Genomic DNA, 25941 nt, shown 5'->3' on the forward strand with positions numbered 1-25941 from the left:
CTGGAGATATTCAGAACCCACCTGGATGCATTCCTGTGTGCTCTGGCAGGGGGGGTTGGACTAGACAATCTTTCAAGGTCCCTTTGCAGCCCCTAATATTCTGTGATTCTATAATATATGTGTGTTGGATTGACAGACGAGGTCCCAGACAGCTTTCTAGATATGAGAAAAGTACAAGGACGTTCATCAAATATATTTAATGTTTCACTGTTCACAGGAGCAGAAGAGGTGGTACTCTGTCTATGTGGACAGTCAACTTCTTACAATGTAGGTTAACATCATCACATTTTCACTTGTTATCTTAACAACACGTGGTTTTTACTTTTTTGCAAAAGGTATTCTGGACACTTAAAGGGGAACTGGAGGACAGCAGGGTACATCCTAACAGTGGTGCTGGGTCAGGAGGAATGATGGAAGAAAAGAATGAAATCTCTATGTCAGGGCAGTCAGTGAAGATTGACCTATTCAGAACAGGTGAGGCTTTTTTTCTGCCTGAAGAGCCTAAGCTTAGTGGGCTAGGATTTATTGTTCCATCACTTACAATAAAATTATGTCCTGAATCTCAGGGAAATTCAATATGAATTATTTGCCTGAGCAACTTCAATGAAGAAAAGAATTGTGGTCAGGTCACCGAAATCACTAGACAGGAACTACAGCATGCAGAATTCAGTTCCCAGAAACTCCTAAAGAACCCCTCCTCTCCAGCATCCAAGGGAGGTTCCCAGAAACTAACTCTAACACCTTCTCTAGTCAGTGTGATCTAGAGGATTTAAGACTGGCTCCTGAAAGTCTCTTGGGAAAGTGTCATGCCCTCATACTACAGAACTATGGAGTGGTAAAAAGGACTCTCCTTTGCTTTGTGTGACAAGGGTACCAGTCTACCACAGGTGTTATCTCAGTGTCTACATATAATGCATACAATTCTGACATCTCATGTATTGGGTGCTAAAGTAATACTTCATATACCTTGTTACAGTGAAGTGCCAAAAGATAATTTATTGTACACATACCATTGTCACAAATGAGAGAGGACAATCCTTTGAGACCACAGATTTCAGCTGGGAGAAAAAAAAATATTACTATTCCAAATAGCACATCTATGCTGTCACCATAAAACAAAACTTCCATCAGCAATTCAACCTCAGCCAAGAGGATAAAGCAAACGGACTCAATAAATCATCACAGTATCTACTAGACTCTTCTCCATAGCCGCCACAATAAAGACAGCAGTAAAGAAGCTTTGATGATACTGCATGTACCATCTGGACTTTTTTTTTTCTCCTTAGATAATACTTCTAGTTTAGAATTGATACCCACCCAAAGAACAGTTTTGAGCAGCTCACACTGTTTCATGCATGCAGCAGAAAAAATAATTTTAAACTTTAAGCTATTCAGACAGCAGTCTAAGTCAGCTCTGAATTCACACCACAAGGGCAAGACGTTATCTTCTATCTGTGTGCAACACAGATTTCAGTTCCAAAGGAAAACGGGAGCATGACTTCAGCTAGTGACAACCAAAACTGACATTAATGTGGAACAACAAATTATTTCATCCTACAGTTGTGGATGCTTGTTGCAAAGCAGAAGTTTCACCAAACCTCAGATCTGAGCCATCTCCAAATTTAAAAGAATTTGTATCTCAGTTTTTTCCTTATTTCAAAGTTTGTCACAGTCTAATTTCCATGTGAAGTGATGGAAATCTTTCCTGCATTCTTTTGCCACAAGCAAATCAACCCTATGAAAACAACAAAGTCACCAACCAAGCTTTACGAAGTGCTGGGAGTAAACACCAGTCTTTTGGTAACTAAGTCATCTAAACTGAAGCTTGTGGCTTTCATTGACTGTGTAGTAGATTCAGTAGATACCACATGAAAAGACCCAGCACATCTTCTGAAGCACTTAACATCTGAAAAACACAAAGCTATTTCTGTGAGGCTTACTGTCAATCACTGCATACCAACGCAAGAATTTCTAAAAAACATAAGAAAAGTCACTTTTTCTGCTAAGACAGTAATATATATTCTGAAGGGGAATCTGCCTTTGAAGTCATTCATTAGCAAATACAGGAAGCATGCAGCCATTAAATGGTCAGTACTAAGGTTTCATGCTGCTGCCTATAGTCAGTAGTGTGGTTAAGTGTCTGGAAGGAGAGGGAACTCAACACCAAGAAGAAAATGTAAGATGGAGATGGAAAGAAAAGCAGTGCTACTGTAAACTGAAAACCTTAGTCTCTTCTTGTTCATAGAAGTTACAACAAAAAGCAAAGAGCAACAAGAATGAAGTCAGAGGAAACACCTCCCAAAATGTAAAAAAAAAAAATAGAAGGAAGAATCTCCATAAGCTTTTTTTTTTTTTTTTAACTTAGTTTTGATAAGATTTGGGGCTTTCTCTACTAAAGAGTGGATATATGAACTGTAATGAAGGATCATCCTTACTACTAGAAATCCATACTATTATTAATGATTGTTTTCTTTTCCAAGGACTTTAAAAGATTGTTGTGGACAATCACATTTAAACTGCATTCCACAGCATGAGTTCCATACTTTCTTCCCTGAAAGTATAAAGAAATGTCTAGTCTTGAGAAGCAGAGCACTACAGAGACTTCTGATGTTTCTTAGGGTGGTCTGATCTCCAGACCATATTGTGCACTTGGTCTGAAAGACAAATCTCCTTAGAAGTGTTCATCAAGTAGAAACACACAAAAATCATTTGTCCCCTTATAAACCTTTAACTAAAATACTTATATACATAAAATATTTCTCCCCAATACAGATCATAATATCTTTTGAGTTGATTGTATTCTACTCAGATTCAATTGTAAGATTTAATAATGTCCTATCTAAAATAAGTAAGCTGGACACAGGGTGTGTTTATTCACACTTTTTTTTACACAGCACAGTGACAGCTGTGTACTGTTGTGTATAGAAACCAGTGAAAGAAGCACTCTGAAACACATTAAAAAGAAAGCATTTTGTTAAAGTGAAATCAAAGACAATGGAGCAATGAAGACAACATGAAGCGAGTAGCCTGCTATGAACTACCTTGAACTGGCCAGCAGGTCACTTGCAGGAATCTCAGATGCTGGGTCATCCCATCCTTACCCTTCCCAGCCTTTTCAGTAGATAACAAAGTCAAGGAGTCACACTAGTGAATAGAAAGTCACTAGTGAATAAAAAAGGTGGAAGTATGCCTCAAAAATGGAGATAAAAAATGCCACCTTACACATCAAACATGAGAGAAAATTGTGATCTCCATGTACACTTCAGAGTGTACAAAATGGTGCTGCCAGGAGGTTGAGGGAGGTTATCCTTCCTCTTTATTCAGCATTGTTGAGGATGTACTTGGAGTATTGTGTCCAGTTCTGAGCTTCTCACCTCAAGAGAGAGATCCATCTCACATCAAGGTCAATGATACTAACAGGCACTCTGGGCCTGGAGTTGGACTGCAGGCTGGGAAGAAAGCACCTGAAGTGCAGGATAAGGAAACCCCTGTCAATAAACCAGCTTCAATGGTGGCCCAAGTTAAATGCCTCTATGCTAATATACAGACCACGGAGAACAAGCAATATGAGAATCAAAGTATCAACCAGGTTGGAAGAGACCTCCAGAATGTAAGTCCAACCAATCACCTACCCCTAACTAATCAACTAGACCATGGCACGAAGTGCCTCATCCAGTCTTTTCTTAAACACCTCCAGGGACATTGACCCCACCACCTCCCTGGGCAGCCCATTCCAATGGGCAGTCACTCTTTCTGTGAAGAACTTCTTTCTAAGATCAAGCCTAAAGTTTCACCTGCACAGCTTGAGACTGTGTCCTCTTGGTCTGTTGCTGGCTGCCTGGGAGAAGAGACCAACCCCCAGAGATACAGACAAGTGCATGATACAAACATGTGCATGACTGCAGGGCTATGATGTCATAGACATTAGTCTGACATGGTAGGATGGTCTCATGACTGGAGTGTGGGATTAGATGGTATAAACTCTTCAGGAAAGACAGGCAGGGGGAAAGGAGATGCAGTGTTGCCCTCTACATCAAAGATCAACTGGAAACGATGGAGCACTCCTTGAGGATAGGTGAAGAGAGTGAGTGAGGGAGTGAGGATTAAATGGAAGGCAACAGAAAGAGACATCATAGAGGGGGTCCGCTACAGGCCACTTGATCAAGAAGATCAAGTGGATGAGGCTCTCTACAAACAGGACCAATTTTGTGTTCACAAACCCTGGTCTTCATGGAAGATTTCACCCACACAGGCATTTGTTGGAAGGACAACACAGCAGGGCACCAGCAACCTAAGAGGATCCTGCAGTGCACTGATGATAATTTCCTCCTCCAGGTGGTAAAGGAATCCACAAGAAAAGGTGCTATGCTGCACCTTTTCCGCACGAAGAAGCAGGGGCTGGTGAGTGATGTTAAACTTGAGAGCAGCCTTGTTAACAGCGATCATGAAATGATAGAGCTCCTCAAGGAAATAAAATGCAAAGCAAGCTCACTACTTTGGATTTCAAGAGAGCAAACTTCACCCTCTTCAAGGATATGTTTGACATAGCATCATGGGATAAAGCCCTGGAGGGAAGAGGGGCCCAAGAAAGCTGGTCAGTATTCAAGGACCATTTCCTCCAAGTCCAGGAGCAGCACATCCCAAGATGGAAGAAGGCAGGCAAGAGTGCTAGGAGGCCAACATGGATGAGCAAGGTGCTCCTGAACTCACTTGAGAAAGTGAGAGTCTGTAAGGAATGGAAGCAAGAAAGAGCCACACGGGATGAGCAATATGGTCTACTGGAAGGTGTCCCTGCCCATGACAGGGGAGTTGGAACTAGATGATTGTTAAGGTCTTTTCCAACCCAAACCATTCTATGACCACTCAGTAGAGCCCATCCAAGGGCCATGAAAGTTACCAAGGATCTATAACACACCTCCTTTGAGTAAAGGCTTAGAAAACTGGGACTGTTCAGCCTGAAGAGAAGGCTCCAGGGGACCTTATCAGTGTAGGGTGTGAAGAGGATGCAGCCAGGCTCTTTTCAGTGCCAGGGGCAGGACAAGAAGCAGTAGGTACAAACTGAAAACACAGAAGATTCCTTTGGAACATGAAAAAACATTTTTTTTATTATGAGAGAGACTGAGCACTGAAATAGATTGCCTATAGAGGTCGTGGAGTCTCCATCCTCCAGAGGTCCCCTTCAATCTCAACCATTCTGTGATTCTGTGACATGGAGACTTTGACAGAAGGGCCAGGTCACAGGTTAACAAAGAAGCCAGACTGACAGCTGTGAATTCAGAGCAATATGGACTTTGGTCTCCAAATTAACAAGCACATTTTGTGTCAATGACTTTGGCTCCTTCTTTTCACCAGCAGGGGGAAGAACACTTTCAAGTGACAAAAAGGAAAAAAAAAAAAAAATCCACACACATTTCTGAACAGTGTCTACCTCTATGTTTACTTGGTTAAGATTCAGAGCTCCCTCTGGCTGGAGCTTCTGGTGGGAGCTTTGCCAGAGTGCTACAGGAGCGGGTTCATGCCCTTTACACAACCTCCCAGTGTTTTCCTCCACCTCAATGTTATGTAAGAGACTGAGCTAAACTGTAAATATTACACAACCTAGAAAAGGGAAGGGACTAGTAAAATAGCTCTATGACTCTTTCACACTGACTCATACCTTCCTTTCCAATTTTGCTTATAGCCCTTGCTTAAGAGTATAAAGATATATCTGAACTGGTCACTTCTTGGCTTTTAAGCATAATCCCGGCACAGAGAGATGCTTCAATGGCTCAGAGAAGGACTTCACATAGAGCCTGGGAACAGGCCTTTTAGTAAGGCCAACTGCAATAGGACATAGGGTAATGGTTTTAAACTACAAGAAGATAGATTTTGGCTAGATATAAAGATTTTTTCTTTTCCACAATGACAGTGCTGAAACACTGGAACAAATTGCCCAGAGAGGTGGTAGAAGCCCCATCCCTGCAAGCATTCAAGGTTTGGTTGGAAAGGGCTCTGAGAAACCTGATCTAGTTGAAGATGTCCCTGCTCTTTACAGAGGGGATTGGACTAGATGATCTTTCAGGGTCCCTTTCAGCCCAAATTATTCTGATTCTAAGGAGGCCAACAGCACCAGCAAGAAGGCCACAGTCTTCCCTCTAGCTCTGCTGCAGTCACTGCGGCGCTGCACTTCCAGTATTTGCCCCTCATGATGCATCTGGTGTGGCTCTGAGTACCACTCTCCTACACTAGCCTAGAAAAACAACTCAGGGATTGTCATGATCCAACAAAAGAAGCAGCAGTGGTGTTCCAGCTTGCTTGACCTACAAGCAGGTCAGATGGGAACAGAACAAATACTGAGTTAAGCTATTTCCTACACACTCTACAAGCACAGTCCCACGCCTGGCATCATATTAAACAACGAAAAAACAGCCTTCTAAGCAAGGCCAGCAGCCCAAGGCATATTCTATGACCTAGAAAGAAATGTGGAAATGACTGCTCCCTGCTTAGGCCGAGCAAAAAGATAGTCATAAACGTACACATTTCAAATCCTCATTATGCTGTAAAAGAGCCATTTACTCAGTAACAGCATTTCTCCAGCACAGTGGATGTTCTACTGAAATGTTTGTGGCAATAAAAATGAAGCTCAGTAACTCAGCAGTAACTTCCTATCTTGTGATACTTAAAATATGTACGCTGTTATGCTGAGGGATACCACTGTACTTGAAAATGTAGAGCACTGAAGATGAACAGAACAGATATTTCCTAGTCTAGTACTGCATACCTAAGACTTAATGCAATGTGCATATGTGGAAAGTGGTAGTTCTAATCTTACATTTTCACTGCCTGACTGTAAAAATTACCTAAACTGTAATTTCTCAACTAGAGTTAGGTATGAAAATATGCTGCATGTTATCTGAATATAAATGAGCTATTTATATTTATTAAGAAAGAAACTCATAGCTCTTAGATCTAGAAGTTTTCATGCAAAAATAATTTTTCATAACATGCATTATTATAGTATGCCATATTAATACTGGATGAAATCCTCAACTAACACAATGAGCTTTGCTTCAATAAAACATCTTACTCAACTTCATCCTATAATCTAACCCAGTAGGCTCATATCAGCAGTTTCTTTTCTGATAAAAATCCTCATCATAACAAATAAAAAGTTTTGCCAGAAAAAAAAAGGGCTACTAAACCAGGCCTAATATTATTTGATAAAATTATTTCTGGAAATTAGAATCAACAGATCCATTGTTTTAGCAGTGTCCTGTTATAAGAAAAGTAAATCTTTTTAAGAGGCCCTTAGTTTCCAAACTACATTTATTACTGATGATCAAATTACTACCATTATTTTAATCTCAACTGAGATGGACAGTCAGAACTCAAGAACGTAATGTTTTGAGATTAATTTTTAAATAAGATGTGTCCACTGGTATGTAAGAGGTGCAATGTTATTAAATACAGCTAGGCTAGGGCCAAATGTCTGTAAAGACAAAACTGAGACTTATGCTAAATTATTTAAATATATCTTCCGATCACTACACAAATAAAAAATATATAAATACTGACCAAATCATTCTGCACAAAACAGTCAGCTACCATTCCATTATACTCAATGTATAGAATTTTCCAGCACTGCATATCTAGTATAGCACAGAGGGAAGCCTTAAAAATTGCCTATTGGACATAATAAATCACTTTTATTTTCTACTGGCCAAGTGCACAGCCAGGAAAACTTTACAAAAATCAGGCTAAGCAAGTGTCAATATTGCCTCACCAAGCTAAGGCACAGGCAGCTTTCCTTAACTGAGATTCACACCCAGAATTACAGCACAAAATTTATTTTGGGTGGAATTTAGTGTGGGTTCCCCTCTGAAATTACTTGCCTGCTAGCTCTGCATAATTAAAACAAAACAAAATACCTCACAAAACCAAAGAACTGGAAGTAGACAGGATTTGATTGTGCTTTCTGAATTTCAGGTAAAACATCTCAGCTGTTCCATAGTACTAGGTACAATTCAGTGAGGGATAAAGTATCTTTGGACTGATGTCCAAAGAAAAGAATCAAACATGAATATTTAATATCCATGGTCTAGTCAAAGAATCACAGAATCATAGAAACATTCAGGTTGGAAGAAGAACATCCATTTCAGGCAATCATAAAGCCTTTATTCACTTTGGAAGGAAAAAGCTGACACTAATATTCAACCTCAGGCTCTGTTATTTGTAATAACATTCAGTGCAGTACAGTGATTTGTTGATAGCATCTCCCAGACCTCTGCATCGATCAGTCCCGGAGAACTTCAGGTCTGTCTCCCTCTTTCTCTCTCTCTCTCTCTCTCTATATATATATATATACACACAAGTTTACTTTATTCCAGTTTGCTTCCAGGGGTTCCAGTTCTCATTCTAGATCAATTGAGCTGAGTAAGTAATAATATCAATGTTGCATGACTTCACTGCTGTATCACTAAGTCACTGATATATCTCTTAATATAAAAACAAAACAGAAGACTATTTTAGAAACTTCTTTAAACTCTTATAACTCTGGAAAAGGAAAATGCAGGAATGTCTTTTCACTGAATAGGAAGGATGACAGAAAATGCATTACAATTTGTTCTCATTCTTTTTTTAAGGTCTATAAAAAGAGGTTGAAATCTCTTTTACAAAACAATAATCAAAATCACAATGATTTTATTTATTTATTTATTACTGGTTTTCACCTATGGAAGACTGAGAAAAAAAATCCCATTATCATTTTCTCAGCAGTGGAGAAAATTAAATAAATGTTGAGTACTGTCATACACAATAATCATGCCACTTCATATTCATTGGTATACTCATAAATGAAACATAAGCTCTTCTGGAGGGAATTTTAACCTTGAAGGAAATAAAGACCATTTGCTTTTTGCTCATCCGATATGTACAATAGGAAAAAAAATATTTCTTACCATTGTAAGGGTGAATGGATGGCTTTCCAGTGCAGACACTCTTGGACAGTGCAGAATGACATACTGAAATAAAATCACCCAGAGAAATTGAAATTATAGAAAAGATACATTCAAAACATTCAATGACAGGCTAGCATATACAAAGTGAAAGTCATCCCTACAGACAATGCTACATGAACAGCAATTATTTTTTAGGAGCATGATAACTCACCTGACCAGGCCTTGCTTTAAAATCATCTTTCACCATCCTTACTTCAAGGACATTGGAGGGATGGCTTATCACTGAAGTTATTGTGACTGGTTTATTACTGCGGATGTAGCGGTACAGCCTTTCTACACAGTACAAGCACAGAGGTCCAGAAATCCAAATCCACGTCTATTGAGAGAACAAAAATTATGTTACCTCAAGGACTTTTCATTTTATGTCTTCTGATTTCAAAACTGCACCTGCAGAACCTCATTTCACATCTACTATGAAACGGTATTCTGGTCACACGTGACTTCCACACCCCTAAGTGCAGAAATCCAAAAGCATTATGGAGGCTTAATCAATCTGACTGACAGCACCACCCACAAGAACAAAAAAATTCAATCATCAAACTCATCAAGAATAAAATGTTAATGACCTCCTTTGCAACCATGTTACTCTGGGTTTATGTAGTTACATCGCAACTGATTTCAGCCCTCCAGAAGATTCTTCATGTTCTGCGGGTCATATGGAGCCAGATATACACTGATGCTTCTAATTTGGGAGTGTTAGCACAACAAAATCCAAATCCAAATAACTTTGTTGGAGGACTTCAATGTAGAATTGATTGTTTCTCATTATGATTATAAGCTCCATAGTAAAATGGGTTCCCTGTGCAGCAAGTAAGGGATCTACATGTTCTACAGTAAACAGTTGTAGTAATACTGGTGTAATAAATGTAATAGTTGTAATAATAAAAGTTTGTTATGGGAACATCTTGAATTGTGCATATTGGACTTGTAAACTCTGTATTCCCAAATTTCCTCAGGCTACTTGTCAATACAGACCAGCTCATCTTTACCCAAAAGAAAAGAGAAAATCTGGATGAAGAACATGTTGCTGCCACAAAACATAATGAAACAAAAGGCAAACGGAAAACAGAAAAAGAAAAGGCTTTTCTATTCCCACTGTCATCATACTCATTTATCCATGTCACATATAAAGCAAGCCTGTCTGCAAACAACAGGATGTACAGAGCCAAACCACAACCAACTGCAGGCCAAAAAGGAGAGTGAAAACTTCATCCACATGGTAAAAGAGAGAACCAATGGAGTTTGATTATTTTAACTAATTACTGCCACATAACACTTACAAAAAGACCTTATGAATATGTTATATAAATGTTTGCTCTTGAGTACTACACTGTAATTTAAAGCCACATTTTTAGCAAGACAAATACATCTCTTATCGTGTCATATAAAAAAGAACATCACAGCCAATCCCTTCACATTTTTCCACCCTATTCTATGCACCACATTAAAATGCAGTTCAGGGTTTAATACAGATTGTTTTTTCCCCATCAAATCTTTGAATGCCTGAAAAGGTTTTAATAATATTTTCCATTAATAAAACATCTGGTCTGGAAAAGCAATAATTAGTGGTTATAGCTGACTGAAAGACTTGGCATGGCTTGTAATACCTGAAACGTCGGATCATACAGACCTCTGGGAAGTGTGACTGGAACTTGGGTTCCTCAGAACAAATTCTCATGAAGTTATTTCGTGCAAAGGGTTCTGGTACTGATAAGTCCTCTGGGAAAGGTTCAGTAGTATAGTCAGGAAGCAGATCTTCAAAAGCCTTTGGCACCATCATATTCTGATGGAGTGTTTTGTTAGGATTAATGCAACCAGGAGGGTGTTCCTCTAAATTGGTCTGGTACTTGAGCACTCCCCTACAGAAGAATAAAAATAGCAAAGATGTTGAAGTAATAGTCAAAACCAAGCAACTTATCTTAATTTGGAGAGCGTTTTACAAAGCAGTCACGAGGTTCATCTTCTGTAAGATTTTTTATTCTGCTTGCTTTCAGGAACTTTCAATGAGATGGAAGCTTTGTAACAATAGAGCCTTCTGTCACTAGAGGCAAGGTTTAACTTTTCCAGCTCACTTGGCACTCCCCTACTGAACAGCCTCGAGCTTAATACTGCTTGAAAGAGGGAAGATATTGTGGAAGCCTTGAAAAAAAAAGATAAATGATCACATTTCCAGTTCAATCACACCCAGGCTTCTTTCACTCATCCTCCCTACAGTCAGAAAGCTCTGCTTTTTAAGGCAGTCTGCAGCAGAAGTGGGCCAGGTTGCCAAATCATAGACTGCAGGAATGTTCCCACTACTTGGCGTTTATCAGGTTTGCCACAACAGTGTAATTTGTTCCTTTGAATATCATCTTGTCAAAGAGACAGAAGGAAAAAATAATGACTCCTGCATGATAGCCAAGGAACCTTTCTTGTAAAATATTCTGTGGGATCCATGCTTCTTTTGTAAGCTAAATTTACAGTAAAACAAAGCGAGAACTTTGCAGTTGCAGCTAGAAACTAGCAAGTGGATCGCTCAGACATTCTGGGATATGCCAACACATGAACTAATCATCAAAACCAGGGAAGAACTGGTAATATTAGCAATAAAATTCCCCAAAAATCGCCTCCAAATCTGGATTGGGTGACAGTGAACCCAGGAGGAGGAGCATTTTAAAACACAAAAATACCTAAATGACAGCAGTATAGGGCATAAGGCACACTGACACAATGTCAGGTGACACCCACCTTCTGAGTGCTAGGCCACATCCTAAAGGCTCCTCTCAAGCATACAATCAAACACAAGGACATATGCTCCAATGCATACACACAGCAGCAAAGGTGCCAGAGTTTAGCTCACCAGAAGAGAGAGAAATAGGGCATCTGCAATATTCCCAACCTAAATGGGCTCTGACAGGCTACTGGCAATCTTCCCTACTGAAATGCAGTCCTGACAGCTAGTAACAAGCTTCCCACAGTGAATAATGTACAGCTTGGAAGTTAAACCTGCTCACTCTAAACTCCACATCCAGCCCTGGGAGAATCACTTGGGAAGTGTTTGTGTGCCTACACCCACACTCCCATCTGTATTAATTGCTTGATCATGTCTGTTGCTTGCATCTGGCATCACTGTTGGTCACTATATTTGCAAGTGACAGATACCCCTGGTATTATGCTAGTTCTCTGCTCCATAAATATTATGGTGCCTGATGGATACAGCTGGAAGTCACACCACAAGTTATTTTTCCAATCAACCTTCTGTGCATGCCTGCCAGCTGCTCCCACAGCTTCTCTGTTCTCAGAACATCCCAAAAGAGCGCTGAAACTTTTCCTTGAGATATGAATAGCTGTACTGAAGACATGAGCATCCTCTCCACTCATCTCTAGTTTGTTTAAACTATTATAAACATGCTAATTGTGTGGCAAGCTGGGATGACAAAATTGCCTGCTAAGAGCAACTGCAATGACTCCTACTATTAAAGCTGTCAAGGAAAGGCAAGTTGTTTTACACACCCAAGATCAGTTCCCAGAAAGGCTGTTCTGTACAGCTCTTTAGAAGCCCAAGATATAGCTTCCTACAGTTATTTAGTGCAACACTCAAATACAAAAAAAACTCATTGTGGATGTCAGTAAGTAGGAGGCAGACACTTTTAGCAATCAAAAACAGGAGACAAAAAGGGTCTTTCCCATATGAAAAGTGTCCTACAAGCTGAGCAAGACAGCATGCAGAGATGCACAGGTATCTACCAACCTCAGTCCCAACTTCCTATCTCCAAAACAGAGAAAAACTTCATTTTTAGCTAGAACTGGAAAACATCTAGCACTGTTTCTTGAGATTTTTGTGATGATAAGATAGAGGTTAATGGTTCTAAGTGGTTTTTATAGAGAATCGCACAGCTTCTGTCTTATCATCCATTTGCTGCATAGCTCAAGGTGACTTGCTTGAGGGGTCTTCTAAAGTTCAGTATGTGGGTGGAATCTTAAGAATTTTCAGCCTTTGGAAGATAAATCACTCGATAACACTAGTGACAGCACAAAGGCCTTTTTCTCAGTTCCCAAGGCCCAGGATAACCCATGTAACTCCAGAGTAATACCAAATTTGGATCAGCTGAGGATCTGGCTTCAGCTGTTTTCCATGTTTCATAGCTCCTTAGATTAATATTAGAAGCATCAAGCTTCTATTTTACACAAACTATTTTTGTTGTTGCATTTACTGACATATAGATTAATTAAAGTAGATACACTCCACCTCTTAATCCACTAAAATATTTGAAAGTCACGTTGCAAGAAGTGTAAGAGCAAGGAAAGTCTTTAAGGATAATGCCCTTCAAGAATCTCCTGAAAAGTGCTGAAAAGCACTTGGATAATATAGGAATATACCCATAATAGTTTTAAACAAAACAAGTGTCCATGACTACTGGAAATTCTCAAGAGGAGAAACTCCCAATACAGGTAAATCCTCACCCAATCTCCTTGCCTGCTCTGTAGAGTAAGTGCCCATGCATCTGCAGATCTCAAAGCATGTCATGCAGGAGTCGTCTGACCACCTAAATGTGGATATCTAAGCTTCCTTTAATCTCAGAAGAGATCTCCTAAATCACCAATGGAGCCTAGAAATCAATCAATGCATATCCCTTGAACATAGATCTTTGTAGCAGCAGGTTAGTTGAAGCATCCTTGAAGCTCCATTGACTGTATTTATTAGAACTCATTAGACTATAATGGGAGAAAGACACTTAGAAAACATCTAGAAACCTACATTTAGGCATCTTTTAAATTTGAACTGACTCCCACTCTCCATGACTCATTTTTCTCCCACTTCTAACTAACAGTTCTTTTAGACTCACACTGAATGGCTTTCCAATTCAATACTAAGGAGGCTGTGTACAAGAAGATGCCTGTTTAATGTACTGCAGTCTTGGTTTGCAAACTTCAGCTAGAATTCTTCCCTCACAAAGAAGTGGCAACATAGTTAAGAATGCAATGGGCAAAGGACCATACAGTGGAGGAGATAAAATAAAATGGACATGAAAAATACTCCAAATAATCACAGGAATGGATTGCCTTGAGAGGTTAAAAGATATAAGTCACCAGACATTTTCAAGAAGTTAGGCAAACACTTGCAATAATTATTTAGGAGAAGTTGATTATGCCCCAGGATACAGAGAACAGGTTAGATCTATCTTCCTCAGGTATTAGCAAGAGCTATGCCACAGGAACACACAAAATGAAACAAAACAAAACCAAAACCAAACCAAACCAAACCAAAACATAACCAACAAAAAATCCGCAGAGAACTGGAATTGTGTCCAGGTATTTAAATTGTTTTGAACTAGTTACTTCAATTCACCAAATCTCTAGCTGCATTTGTGTTTTTTCTACAGTATATTCCTACCATGATCATGCTAGGCCTAACTACCTTTCACTGTTTACATTAAGCAGCGGTGCTCTGCGTCACATGGACATTCCAGCACCCCATGTTTCCATAGATGTTTGGCAACATAAAGAAATACACCTTTTTCAAATACACCTTCCCTGTACCAATCTCTGCACCTATATTCACAATGAAAACTTCAGAGTTATTAATGGACCAGACTGTCACACAGCATAACTTGTGGATGCTGCTTCACTCTGTGGCAGAGCTATGCTTGTTCGTGCCTGACAGACACCTGACCATCAGATTTGTGGCACATGAACACTCGTCTGATGTTTGTGAAAACAAGAAAAAACCAGCAAGTTTTGTATCATAGCAATGGAAAAGACTTAACTAGGGAGAGGTTGCTCTTTCCCTTCCTTTAATAGTCAAAATGGAAAGTAGAAAGGAAAGATAAAGTGATGAGCAACTTTGCTTCACATTCTCCTCTCAGAAGCCAGATAAGAAGGGAAAGAAAAGAAACTATAATAAGTTCTTAATTTCCCCCTAGAAACTGGTAAGATGGACAAAGAATAAGCTTAAGAGTGAAGAAGTTTGTACTAGCTGGCTGTAGTAATACACAATTCTCCAGGCAACAATGTGAACCATATTTAAACAAACTCCTGTTGAAAAACTGAATACAGTAGCATCTTGTCAAGAAGTTGGCCCACTATGGACAAGCAAGCTCAGGAAAGGTAGTAATCAAGAGAATTGCTCTTTCTGGTTTTCCTTCAGGAAAAGGTGCAGTGTTTTCCAACTACTTACCCAGAAACATGAAGCATCAGCAGCATATAGAAGACAAAGAAAAGGTTGTGTGTGTACCAGAAGATGTCATAGTTTGAAACCCTGAAAAGAATAAATCATGGTTCAGTGCTGTTCCACTCAGATGGAATCTGCTAATCAGTAGCAGATCTGTGCACATAGGGCATTGTTATATACCACACAGTCACGTAGAATATGCAAAGCCCAGTATGTATTCCTACAGGCACACTGTACTTAAAAGCAATTAAATGTTGAGAAGAATGGGTGACTGGCACACAAGCAAAAAGCTAAGAAAGAGATGAAGGACATAGGAGTACAGATCCAGCCGAAGAACTCTTCCTAAATTAGGAAAATTCACTGCTTTTATATGTCCTACTTAGTTCCAATCAGATCCTTTTAGCGAGAATAGTTCTCCAGTCTCCAGGCACAAAACTCAAACTCTTTACAGTGAGTGCCTCTTTGAGTTCTCCTTGTGATGTTTAACATGTCACTACTGGTACAATATACAAACAGGAAGCTTAGGCAGCAGCAGAGGGACTGGTGAGAAAGGTAAAAGAAACTTGTGAGTGTATAGAGTGGAAGGAAACAAAGGAGGAATGGGACTCAGAGCAAGGAATCAACACGAGGATGGGTAGGAGAATTTTGGGGGCAGAAAGCCACATATGGTGGAGCTCTAGGACTGATGGTCATGGCAGGAACAAGAACAACATTACCACTGCAAGGATCAGGAGAGGTGAAGGGGGAAAAAAGGACTTCAGAAGTAATTTGTTTGGTCTTGATTCTTTTTACATTACCTAAGAAAATACCCATCTGGAGCTGTTTTCTGTTAAGTGTGTTTTTTCTTGAGGAAAAACACTCACCAAAAAAACAACAACAACCAAATGGTTATGAAAATATTCTACTTCATAGCACACAAACACACCTCTCACGCTACACAGCATGGTAGGAGAGTCCCTTCCAAAACCAAAAAACCTACTCCCACTCTAAAGCCAAAACAATTAATAAACAAAAAACTTTATAACTCTAAGAACATAAGAATTTTCCCCCAGTTTACATAACAGCCAACCACCCTTGCTTCCATGCATCTGAAAAGTGCACTGCATTTGTTTCTAATACAGGACTGAACTGTTTTCTTTCTCAGGACAGAAAAAATAATTTTCACAATCTGAGGTCCACCAAAAAAAGAAAAAGAAAAAAAATCCAAGCAAAGGAAGTTCTAAGGAACTCAGCAACAGCAAGGGGCTCTGAACACCTCGCCTCACCATGTGATTTTTTTCCCTTACTTAGCTAACACTTTTTCCTACTGAGGATGCTCAATCCATTTCTAACTACCCACTCCCTTGTACGCATTTCCATGCAGTCACTGTATCTGTAAGGAGTTGTGGGAGTGAACATCAGTAAGATGAAAGCAAAGGATGATGGTGTGGGGAGTGGAAGCACAATGGGAAGGCACAAAGAAAATAACATACACCCCCAGATGCCAAACAGGTCTTGGAGCTCTAGTTTAATGTGGTATCTTACTACAATATCAAATGCTGCACACTGAATTAATTTTCATTGAATCTTGAGCACTTTTTTTTTTTTTTAGAATAAAGCAGTAACTCAAAAATCCAGTGATGGAAAGTCAATCCCAGCTTCTGATGTGCTGTTTCCAACAACTGATTATTACGATTAAAATTACTGTACACTCCTTGTCCTTCCCACCAGTTAAACATTTTCTTCTTCTTCATCAGCATTCCTGCAGATACCACTACCCTAAAATCCTGATTCCTCACTTGAAGGAAGTTCCCTTAAAGGTAATCAAGTTCTCCCAATTTCCCCTCCTTTAATTAAAGGGATGTAGACCCTTGAACCTCTTACCATGAATCATACTTTCAGCGTTCTAAATTATACATTTCTTAAACTTCTTAAACTGTGCACCTTACAGATAAAAACAGTATTCTAATATACCAAATAATCTTCCTACTGTTACATATATTTGTATAGTTCTTCAGAATGTTCAGACTGTTGGGTCTTAAAATAGACATTATTCACAGAATGAATGCATTTCTTAAGAATGTAAGATTTGAGAACAAGTTGAGCATTTCATTTTAATTTTGGTTAACCTACTTGAGAATTTTTCAGGTGAAGATTTGCAAGAGTACTGAGAAATGTAAGGGAAGAGTTCTTTACAATGCTTTTTTTTTAAATACTTTCAACTCTGTTACAGCTAGTTTTGTAAGAGAGATAGATGAATGGAGAGATGGATGGATAGATGGATGGATAGATGAATTTAGTAGATGAAATTGAAGACTAAAATATTTGGTTACAAAGAGAGCTGACATTGGAGCAGCTTATACTTTGATGTTCCTTTAAATTTATGGTTTCCAAAGTATGGTGATCAATGGAAATACTCTTAAAAAACATAAATGTGAAAGTTGGCAGAAATGTCAACATTTATTCACAAGATTTATTGCAATTTCTATTAAATTCATGACCCTTACAGAACAAAGCAAAACAAAACCCAGTGAGTGAAAAACATTGGTCTAATTCTTGAGTATGACATGGCAAAAATTTAGAAATTTTTTCAAACCATACTCACTTTCCCCTTCTAAAACATTAGCAGCTAACTCAATCTTCCCAGTACTTAGTCATACAGTTTACTGAAAAAGCAAAAGCATGAAACTAGCAGAATAATCATGCATAGAAAAAATTCAGGAAGAGCAGATGAAGGAAAAAATGATTAAGCAGATCACTGTGAAAGATTAGGGCTGAAATCCAAGAGAGTACAATACTCTCTGAAATACTTTTTTTAAAGCCCACCTTCTGACAGGCAGTGAACATTTACAATTAATTTTCCTAAGACTATAACATGAGCTTAGCCATCATAAGGCACGTGAGAATCCACAGGGAATGAGTTTGAAAAAGGACAGAAAGATGCACACAGAAGCTCATTTCCTTACTAAAACACACAATAAGGACAAGCTTGAGCTGTATGCCTGCGCGAGAAGCCAGGATAACATTTCTAAATCAGAATTGTTGCTAGAGTACCAGCAGATGCAGATCTCTTAAGGGCGTTGGTTCGGCTGGCTAGGTGGCAGAAAAATGGAAAAGCATTTGCACTTAACAATAATCAAAGAAGGAAATAACAAGCATGTAAATTCAGAAGCTGTAAACCTTTGTTGCATGAACTCAAACTTTATTATTTCCAAGCATATGTTTACAACTACACTTATTTTCCCAAGTTTTCCAGTCATTAAAAAATACTGTTCTTTTTTTTTTTTTTTAATTTATCATGGCCTTGGAGAAAACAGGCCTTTGTTCCGGCTCACTGCTGCAGAACAAAGTAACTGCTTTATTTTTCCATCTTCCCCAAACCGTCTTTCTTTTGCAAGTAGAGTCATCTGTGTGGACTACCCAGAGTGCAGCATGTCGACTGCACTTCTTCAGCACTTCTCAACCCTGGAAGGATCTTTGTCTAAAAGCAGTGCACAAATATTTGCTGAACTAATTTCCTGAATCAGTGCTCGATAACATTGCTACTCAGGGAAGACAGATTAGTTCCAGAGAGTTCAAAACCACATATCTAGCACACATCAGTGGAGCACCATTAATGTTTCAAGATACGGAATGAAAGTATCCTTCAGTGTTTGCCAAAATGAGATGATGGATTTACATAATCAGTCTTCGAATTCATCAGAGACTGCTATAAAAACTAAAGGGTTTTGATTATATGATTTGACTGCAGAATCCAAGCCTTAAAAAGGCTGCAATGTTGAGCAAGCTCCTCCAAAGTACTGGTCACTCAAACGTCCTATAATATGTGTTCAATAACATCAGGGCAGAATATGAATGGTTAGAGGACCAAACACTTAGAAATCCCAGCAGCTACTCTGAGCCAATACTGCATTGCAGTTTTATATTATAATCAAAATTTAAAAGAATGTATCTGACAACCAGAAGCAGGGCTTTCCAAAAAAAAAAAAAAAGCAGCTTTCTACTTAAGTAGCAGAGTTCTGTTTTTGTTTCCTTCTTTGCAATGAATCCTTTGTTGCTGGATTTTTGCAGTCTGTTACAATTAATTGGTGAAAATAATTAAGACAAAGATATCATCTTATTTTACTTCAAGCAGAGTTAATTTCTGCATCAAACAGAACTCTCCATATGCTTAGTTTACTGCCTCCCCGCACCAAAAGGAAAAAAAATATTTGCATTTTTAAAGTTATAGACTTTTAACTGAGCACACCCCTCAAACAGTATTTTTTCTCTGAAACTGAGTTAATCAGGTTTTGTAACTTTATGAATACAAAATTCACTGCGCTAATTCAGCTACAAGATAGGTTAAAAAGAAAAATAGGGCAAGAAAGCTGGTATTTTTAACACTCCTTTAAATACTTCTTGCCTCATTTGACATTTACTCTTCATTCCTTCTAATCAGTATGAGAATATGATTACCCAAATGGCATTTTTCAGCATAATGATAGGATTTTGTCTTACCTGATGGCATACGTAGAAGCTGTGCACATCAGGAACAACACTAACACCATAATGACTCCAGTCAGACCTGGAACTAAAAGAGACACAAGACAGCTTGTATTTGAACTGTGAAAAGGAATACTTGTCTCCTATGACCATTTAAGAAAGTGGAATTTATCAGACAAATCATGATTCAGTCAAACTACTGCAGACACTATCTCTTGGAGGCAATTCTTGTATCAAACTAAAATAGGAAAGAAGAGCTGTTGTCTTACTTCCCAACTTCCCAGAGAAAACTGCCCTTTTCCTGGAATTTCATCATGCATCACTACTATACTACTATTAGTCTTCACTGCTGTAATCATTTGCTCATGACATTTGTCTCTAAGCAGGTAACCAGAAGCAAATCCTGTCTATTTGTAAGACTGTACAAATTTCTGTATCTCTTTTTTATTCCAAACCCAAAACTTTATTGAATACAACAATTAGAAACCTGGTCAGGGATGGAACTTCAAGCAAATCAATCTCCATGCAAGCTGCCACTACAATTGTTTGCCAACCCATTTCATCCTGGAATGAGAAAGCCTGAAATTACTCTCCATGGCATTTATCATGCCTGAAATTGTTGCCCTTTGAAAAACATCTGCAATCTCCAACCAGTATTTGAGAAAAAAAGGTTAAAAAAATATTAAAGGATTGGACTCATCTGCTCAGATGCACACTCATACCAGAACTAGTCTATCCTCATCTCTTCTTTAATGCAAAGGAGAGAAATGGGTATTTCTACATGATTCCTCTCATCCTGAAGTAGACTCCTGACCATAAATACCATCAGTCTAAAGATAGATGAGAAAAATACCATCCAAAGTTACCACTTTTTCAGAGCACCTTATCTTCAGAATTGTCATCCCAGGACTTAAGAATATGAATTGAGAATTAAGAACCTAAAATCCATGAAGCATTACACCAAAACTTACTTATTGAAGAATGATACTTGTAAAGCATAGTCTCTGGTTACCCTAAAAGCCATGTTTGGGATTAAACAAAGCCAGTCATGCTAAGCACCAAGGACAAAGCTAAGTAAGTGCTGGTTTAGTCTTAAAATAAAGTGTCTCAAACAGCTTTCATAGACATAAATAGCAAAATCACAGATTCTAATGGTCTGGGAGTTTTTACAGAATCACATCCTATTGATAAAAATAAGCTAATTTTTTTTTAAATAATTGATTGTAATTTTAGACTCTTCAGCAATAAAGAGAATTTCAAATCTTTTTATAAGCTTCTCAATATCCATTTGTTGAAAAGTCCAGTACCAAAAATCTGATACATCCCAAATCACTCCTGCAGAAAAAAAATCCTTGTGCTACAATCAATGGGAGTTTTGTCATGGACTGCATAAGAAAATTTTGTCCCTTTGGTTACAATTAAAAACAGTTGCAAAAAAAAAGTGTGCATTCTTTCCCTTGCCTCCTTCTCCATTTTTCTTTCTTCATCTCTCTTGATATGTAGTGTGCAATCAATCTCTCCTCTGACACAAATACTTCCAACCTAACTGCAGCACAGCACTTGATCCAGCTTCTTACACTATCTCTCAAGCCACAGATCACCTTTAAATCCAGTTCTTCAACTCTCCTCTTGATCAAACTGCAAAACTCACAACCTTGCCCCAGTTAATCAGTGCATTTTTAGTATTTCCACTTCTCCCTGTCCCTGTCTCTCTTTTCCTCCACTAACTATAATCTTGAATACTTGTTCCTCCCACAGCTAGCCTCACACAAGAAGGTTCTTTCCTGACTAATCTGGAAAGCTATAACACTATAAATCCTCCCCGTTCCTTATTCCTTCTCTTCACTGTGTTAAAAACATGAATAAAAATCTGCCAGTAAATCTAGTTGTGAACTGCTGGGAAGAGACCATTTTTTGGGCATAATGGCAGAGTTCCTGGTGCAGCAAAAATCCTGGTCCCTGCCTGGGCACTTCCACAGCACAAAATAAAAATGCTAATTTCCATTTGTTAGCCTAGGGAGTGATCTGAGTAATTATAAATTGAAGATGACTTGGAATCCCAGCTTTTCACAACAATGTGCTCAGATAGAAGGCCAGTCTCATCCCGGGCTGCATCAAAAGAAGTGTGGCCAGCAGGTCAAGAGAGGTGATTCTGACATTCTCCTCTGATGAGGCCTCACCTGGATTACTGTGTCCAGCTATGGGACACCCAACACAAGAAGGGCATGGACCTACTGGAGTGGCTGAGGACCACAAAGATGATCAGAGGACTGGATCACCTCTCCTATGAAGACAAGCTGAAAGAATTGGGGCTGAATGAGAAAGCTCCACGGAGATGTTACAGCTACATTTCAGTATCTTAAGGGGGCCTACAGCAAGGCTGGGGAAGGACTGTTTAGAAGGGCTTGTAGCAACAGGATGAGGGGCAAGGTTTTTTTAATTGGAACAGGGTAGATTTGGGTTAGACATAAGAAGGAAGTTCTTTACAATGAGAGTGGTAAAATACTGGAACAGGCTGCCCAGGGATGTGCCCCTAGAGATACTCAAGAACAGACTTGGGCAACCTGATCTAGTTGGAGGTGTCCCTGCTCACTGTGGGGGGTTGGATAAGATGACCATTGAGGGTCCCTTTCAACTCCATGCAATCCTTCCTTTGGACCCTGCCCTAAATGCTACTGAGTTGGGATTTTTGCATTTGATCTAAGTAAGGACAGCAGAGAAAGTTGACATCAGAAAGCATCTTTACCTGCTTGTGAAGCACCACAGCTCAGTCTTGTGCCTATCCCTCCACACCCAAACATTGCTCCTTTCTAACTTCCTGCACCAGAAATGTCTTACCTTACTTACTCTTTATTAGTACTGAAGCCTGATTCCTAGATGGCTCTGAAGTTGAACCAACTCTTAAATAAACCAGCTGAAGCAATAAGACCACTTTTTTTGTTGTTTCTTTTTCTAGAATTTGGATCATTTAGAAATTTGGGTTTAGTATTATGCAGAATCTCTGTTTGAAACTGATTATTTTCTACTGACTCATCTGTACAACAACAGCTTTGAAGATGCTGCTCATCCTACCACAGGGCTTATGTAACTCCTCCCTCCTGCCTACTGGATAAGCAAACCCAGGTTATGTTAACAAAAATAACATATCTCAACCTAGCTGAGATACAACAAATGGAGCATGCAAACACAGGATCAAAATGTTTTGTCTGGAGAGTGATGATGAGAAGCAGCAAACTCTCATTCAGCTTTGCAGCAGACTTACCAGTAGCAAAAAGCAGTTTCCTCGGGTCCTGAAAAAACAAGACAGGGAAAAAAAATGATAAAATCAATATGTGATTTTATATCTATATGAATAATGTAATAATGATAAACAGATCATAAAGCTCATATACTTAAAGGCATAAGAAATCTCTAAATCCAGATGCAGAAATGGATTTAAGATTTGGTTTACATTTTTGTTTATATCGACAGCAATTCAACATAAACTCAACCTAATTTAGCCTTTGCATTCTCCATATGAAGACAATTCTGATCTGCTATGAAAAACTGAGATCTAGATAATTTTACAGAGAATTATTTTTGAAAATTTAAGTTTACTCTGTTACCTCATACCTTTGGGAGGACAGAGGAGAGCAGGAGAGACATTAAATGAAAGACAAGCAAGCAAGCATTTTACTGCCAGTTACATCCCCAGGAGATCAGCACTGGACTCTAGTGAAGCAAGACTGAACACAAAGGAGCTAACAATACAAAGACAGATGTTCCTGTGTCCTTCAACACATGTGAAAGGAAGAGGAGATATGTCAGCCTCAGAGGAAACTGTCTCACTTCCCCTGAGACCTATGCCTCATGGGGTTTTGTCGTCATTGCAAAGTAAAAAATTTTTTCTTAAAGTTGCAGTCGAACTCAATGAAGGGAGGTGACCAAATCTCATACTGGTCAGGAAGAACGAAGCGTCTCTCTCACTGACCTTGTCTGTGTCCAGATGTGCGTACCCACGTACAGAAAATGACAGTAACATCCAGGCTGTCCACCACAATTTAAGAACAGGCTTAAATGGAATTCAAGCACAAAGGTTCAAGAGCTAGTAGAGTACCTAAAATCCTGGAGGGTTTGACCCTAGTTACTAAAAACTTGTTGAGACCAATTTTCTGTTGCAAAATTTCTAAGGCTGCTCAGTACAGAGGCTGCCATGCACACCCTGCCATGTTCTTGCCTGGGGCAAGCTCCTGCTAATGTTCCTGATGAGGGAAAGACCATTAGACCACTCCTAACACATGCAGACACTCCAGTCTCAGCACAATAGTTGGTGTTGGCATGTCTGCCTGCCACAGAATAGCTCAGTGATTAGATCATTCACCCAGGGAACGGAAGACCTTGGTTGTTAGTCCTCATGAACCTGGGCTGAATCAAGCACTCCTTTTCCAGGAAAGGATGCAGCTGGGGTAGGGTGATTCTAAATCTTTCCTAATGAAGCTGGTAGACAAGCCATGCAGAACTTGTAAATAGAATGAAAATAAACAAGGTAGAACTTGATTTTAACCCAAAGAAGAAAGAGTTCTGGACTCTGGTCTTACTCCTAAAATCTGAAAATATCTCTCCAGTGCTAAATGCATAAGAAGCACCTGGAGGTGGGACTAGGACTCTGGTATGTCTGCAAGGGATCTGCACCACATTCAGAGAAGTCATGCAAACCACGTATTTCCTAAGTCTAGATCATGCAGGTAACTAGTTCCACTCAGCATATATACTCCAGTTTCCACTGCAGTTTAAAAATGTAAAACCAGTCCCAAACCTCACTGTCCCCTAATGCTCAGGGTACATAGAATCACAGAATCATAGAATCAGTCAGGGTTGGAAGGGACCACAAGGATTATCTAGTTCCAACCCGCCTGCATGGGCAGGGACACCTCACACTAGATCAGGCTGGCTTCATCCAGCACATAGCACTACAGTCTAAACAGCACAAATGCAGAACATGTTTTCCTAAACAACAGTAGAACCATCTCAGCCAGGCCCACCTAATAAACAGAGAGAAGCAGAAGACAAGCAAAGTGGGGTGCAAGGTGAAAGGACTTGATGACAGCCTCATCCCCCTCATAATCCAATAGCACTGAATCCTGATGGCTTAAACAGAAAGTGCTTGCTACATGATTTGTCCAGAGAAAAGAAGTAAAATCCACAGCAATGCACATGATGCTGAGCTTTCAGTGCACAAAGCAGCAGCATTGTATAGATCAAATGACAGATCACACAACAGAATTGAATATACAAACTATCGTATATTTAAACTATATACTTAAAAGTAAAATATGAAAGCTGGCTCACCTCGCCACGATAATTTGCTGCATTTAGTGCCTGAAAGTCTTCATTGTAGTTCTCAGAGAAATTAAGAGCATTCACCAGATGAGCAGCAACATGTAAGACTGAAAACAAAAAGCAGTGCAGCTGAGATCTATAAACAAGAGGTAGATGTTCCCCTGAAGCAAAGTGGCTACCCAGATGCCAAGCTATCCCCAGCATCAGGGACTAAGAATTCTTTTGCTAAAATAAATCAAGTTGTAGATATTAATGACAGAAAGCTGTTACGCATTTTAAGATTCTTTTTTTTTAAGCATTACAACAATCATTTATGTACTACAATGCTTCACCTGGGAGACAACATTCAAAGAGTATTCCTTCTTCACAAAACTGGGCATTTCTCTATACTGCTGTGTATTCTGCAGTTAAGCCTGCAGCACCCTGTTTCTTCACTCAGATTCCTTAGGCACAATGGAGGGTCACAGATTTTGACCTGATCTCATATACCTGTCCTTTTAGAAACTGAAATTTTAAGAAATTTAAAGCCTGGCATTAGAATGTAAGCCCATGTGTTTAAAAGAAAAATAAACCAAAGCCCACGTACATCCAAGCAAGCATTCACAGTTTAAGGCAGGGAAGTACGGAGCAAGACTACCCCCAAATGTACTGCACAAGAAAAACCACAAAGCACAGCCTTAGTGTGCTTCCCACACAAGCTGCTGCTCAGCACAGTAATCTCTTACCTGAAAAGATACAGATTGTAACACCACACGTCACATGGAAAGTTTTACTTTTATCTAGCAGCCTTCTGGTTTTCTTGCTGGCAACCTAACAAGGGAAGAATTTAAGCAATTTCTCCTCTAAATCAAAGCAAAGAAAAAAATACTAACAGCAACTGAAGTGATGTAACAGCAGCTTCAGCTTTTACTAGATTTGACACCCTTGCAAACACAGCACCTAAATTAAAAAACTACAGGACGATGTCAATGAATCAATTTTGAGGTCTTAGTCAAGACATTACAGTTGGAT

General features: G+C 39.2%; 1 protein-coding gene across 3 annotated transcripts in view; it reads right to left on the reverse strand.

Annotated features, from left to right (window-relative positions):
- Positions 1 to 25941, reverse strand: part of NOX4 (NADPH oxidase 4) — a 106772-nt gene that overhangs the window by 67768 nt on the left and 13063 nt on the right. For all 3 annotated transcript variants that reach the window (XM_054385509.1, XM_054385493.1, XM_054385501.1), the window contains 8 exons: positions 25656 to 25740; positions 24940 to 25037; positions 22874 to 22901; positions 19627 to 19699; positions 15154 to 15234; positions 10627 to 10855; positions 9148 to 9312; positions 8937 to 8999 (listed from right to left, as the gene is read on the reverse strand). In XM_054385509.1, the coding sequence (XP_054241484.1) occupies positions 8937 to 8999; positions 9148 to 9312; positions 10627 to 10855; positions 15154 to 15234; positions 19627 to 19699; positions 22874 to 22901; positions 24940 to 25037; positions 25656 to 25740 (822 nt within the window). The remainder of the gene's footprint in view (positions 1 to 8936; positions 9000 to 9147; positions 9313 to 10626; positions 10856 to 15153; positions 15235 to 19626; positions 19700 to 22873; positions 22902 to 24939; positions 25038 to 25655; positions 25741 to 25941) is intronic.

The sequence above is a fragment of the Indicator indicator genome, chromosome 1 (assembly GCF_027791375.1).
Source record: "Indicator indicator isolate 239-I01 chromosome 1, UM_Iind_1.1, whole genome shotgun sequence".
NCBI lineage: Eukaryota > Metazoa > Chordata > Aves > Piciformes > Indicatoridae > Indicator > Indicator indicator.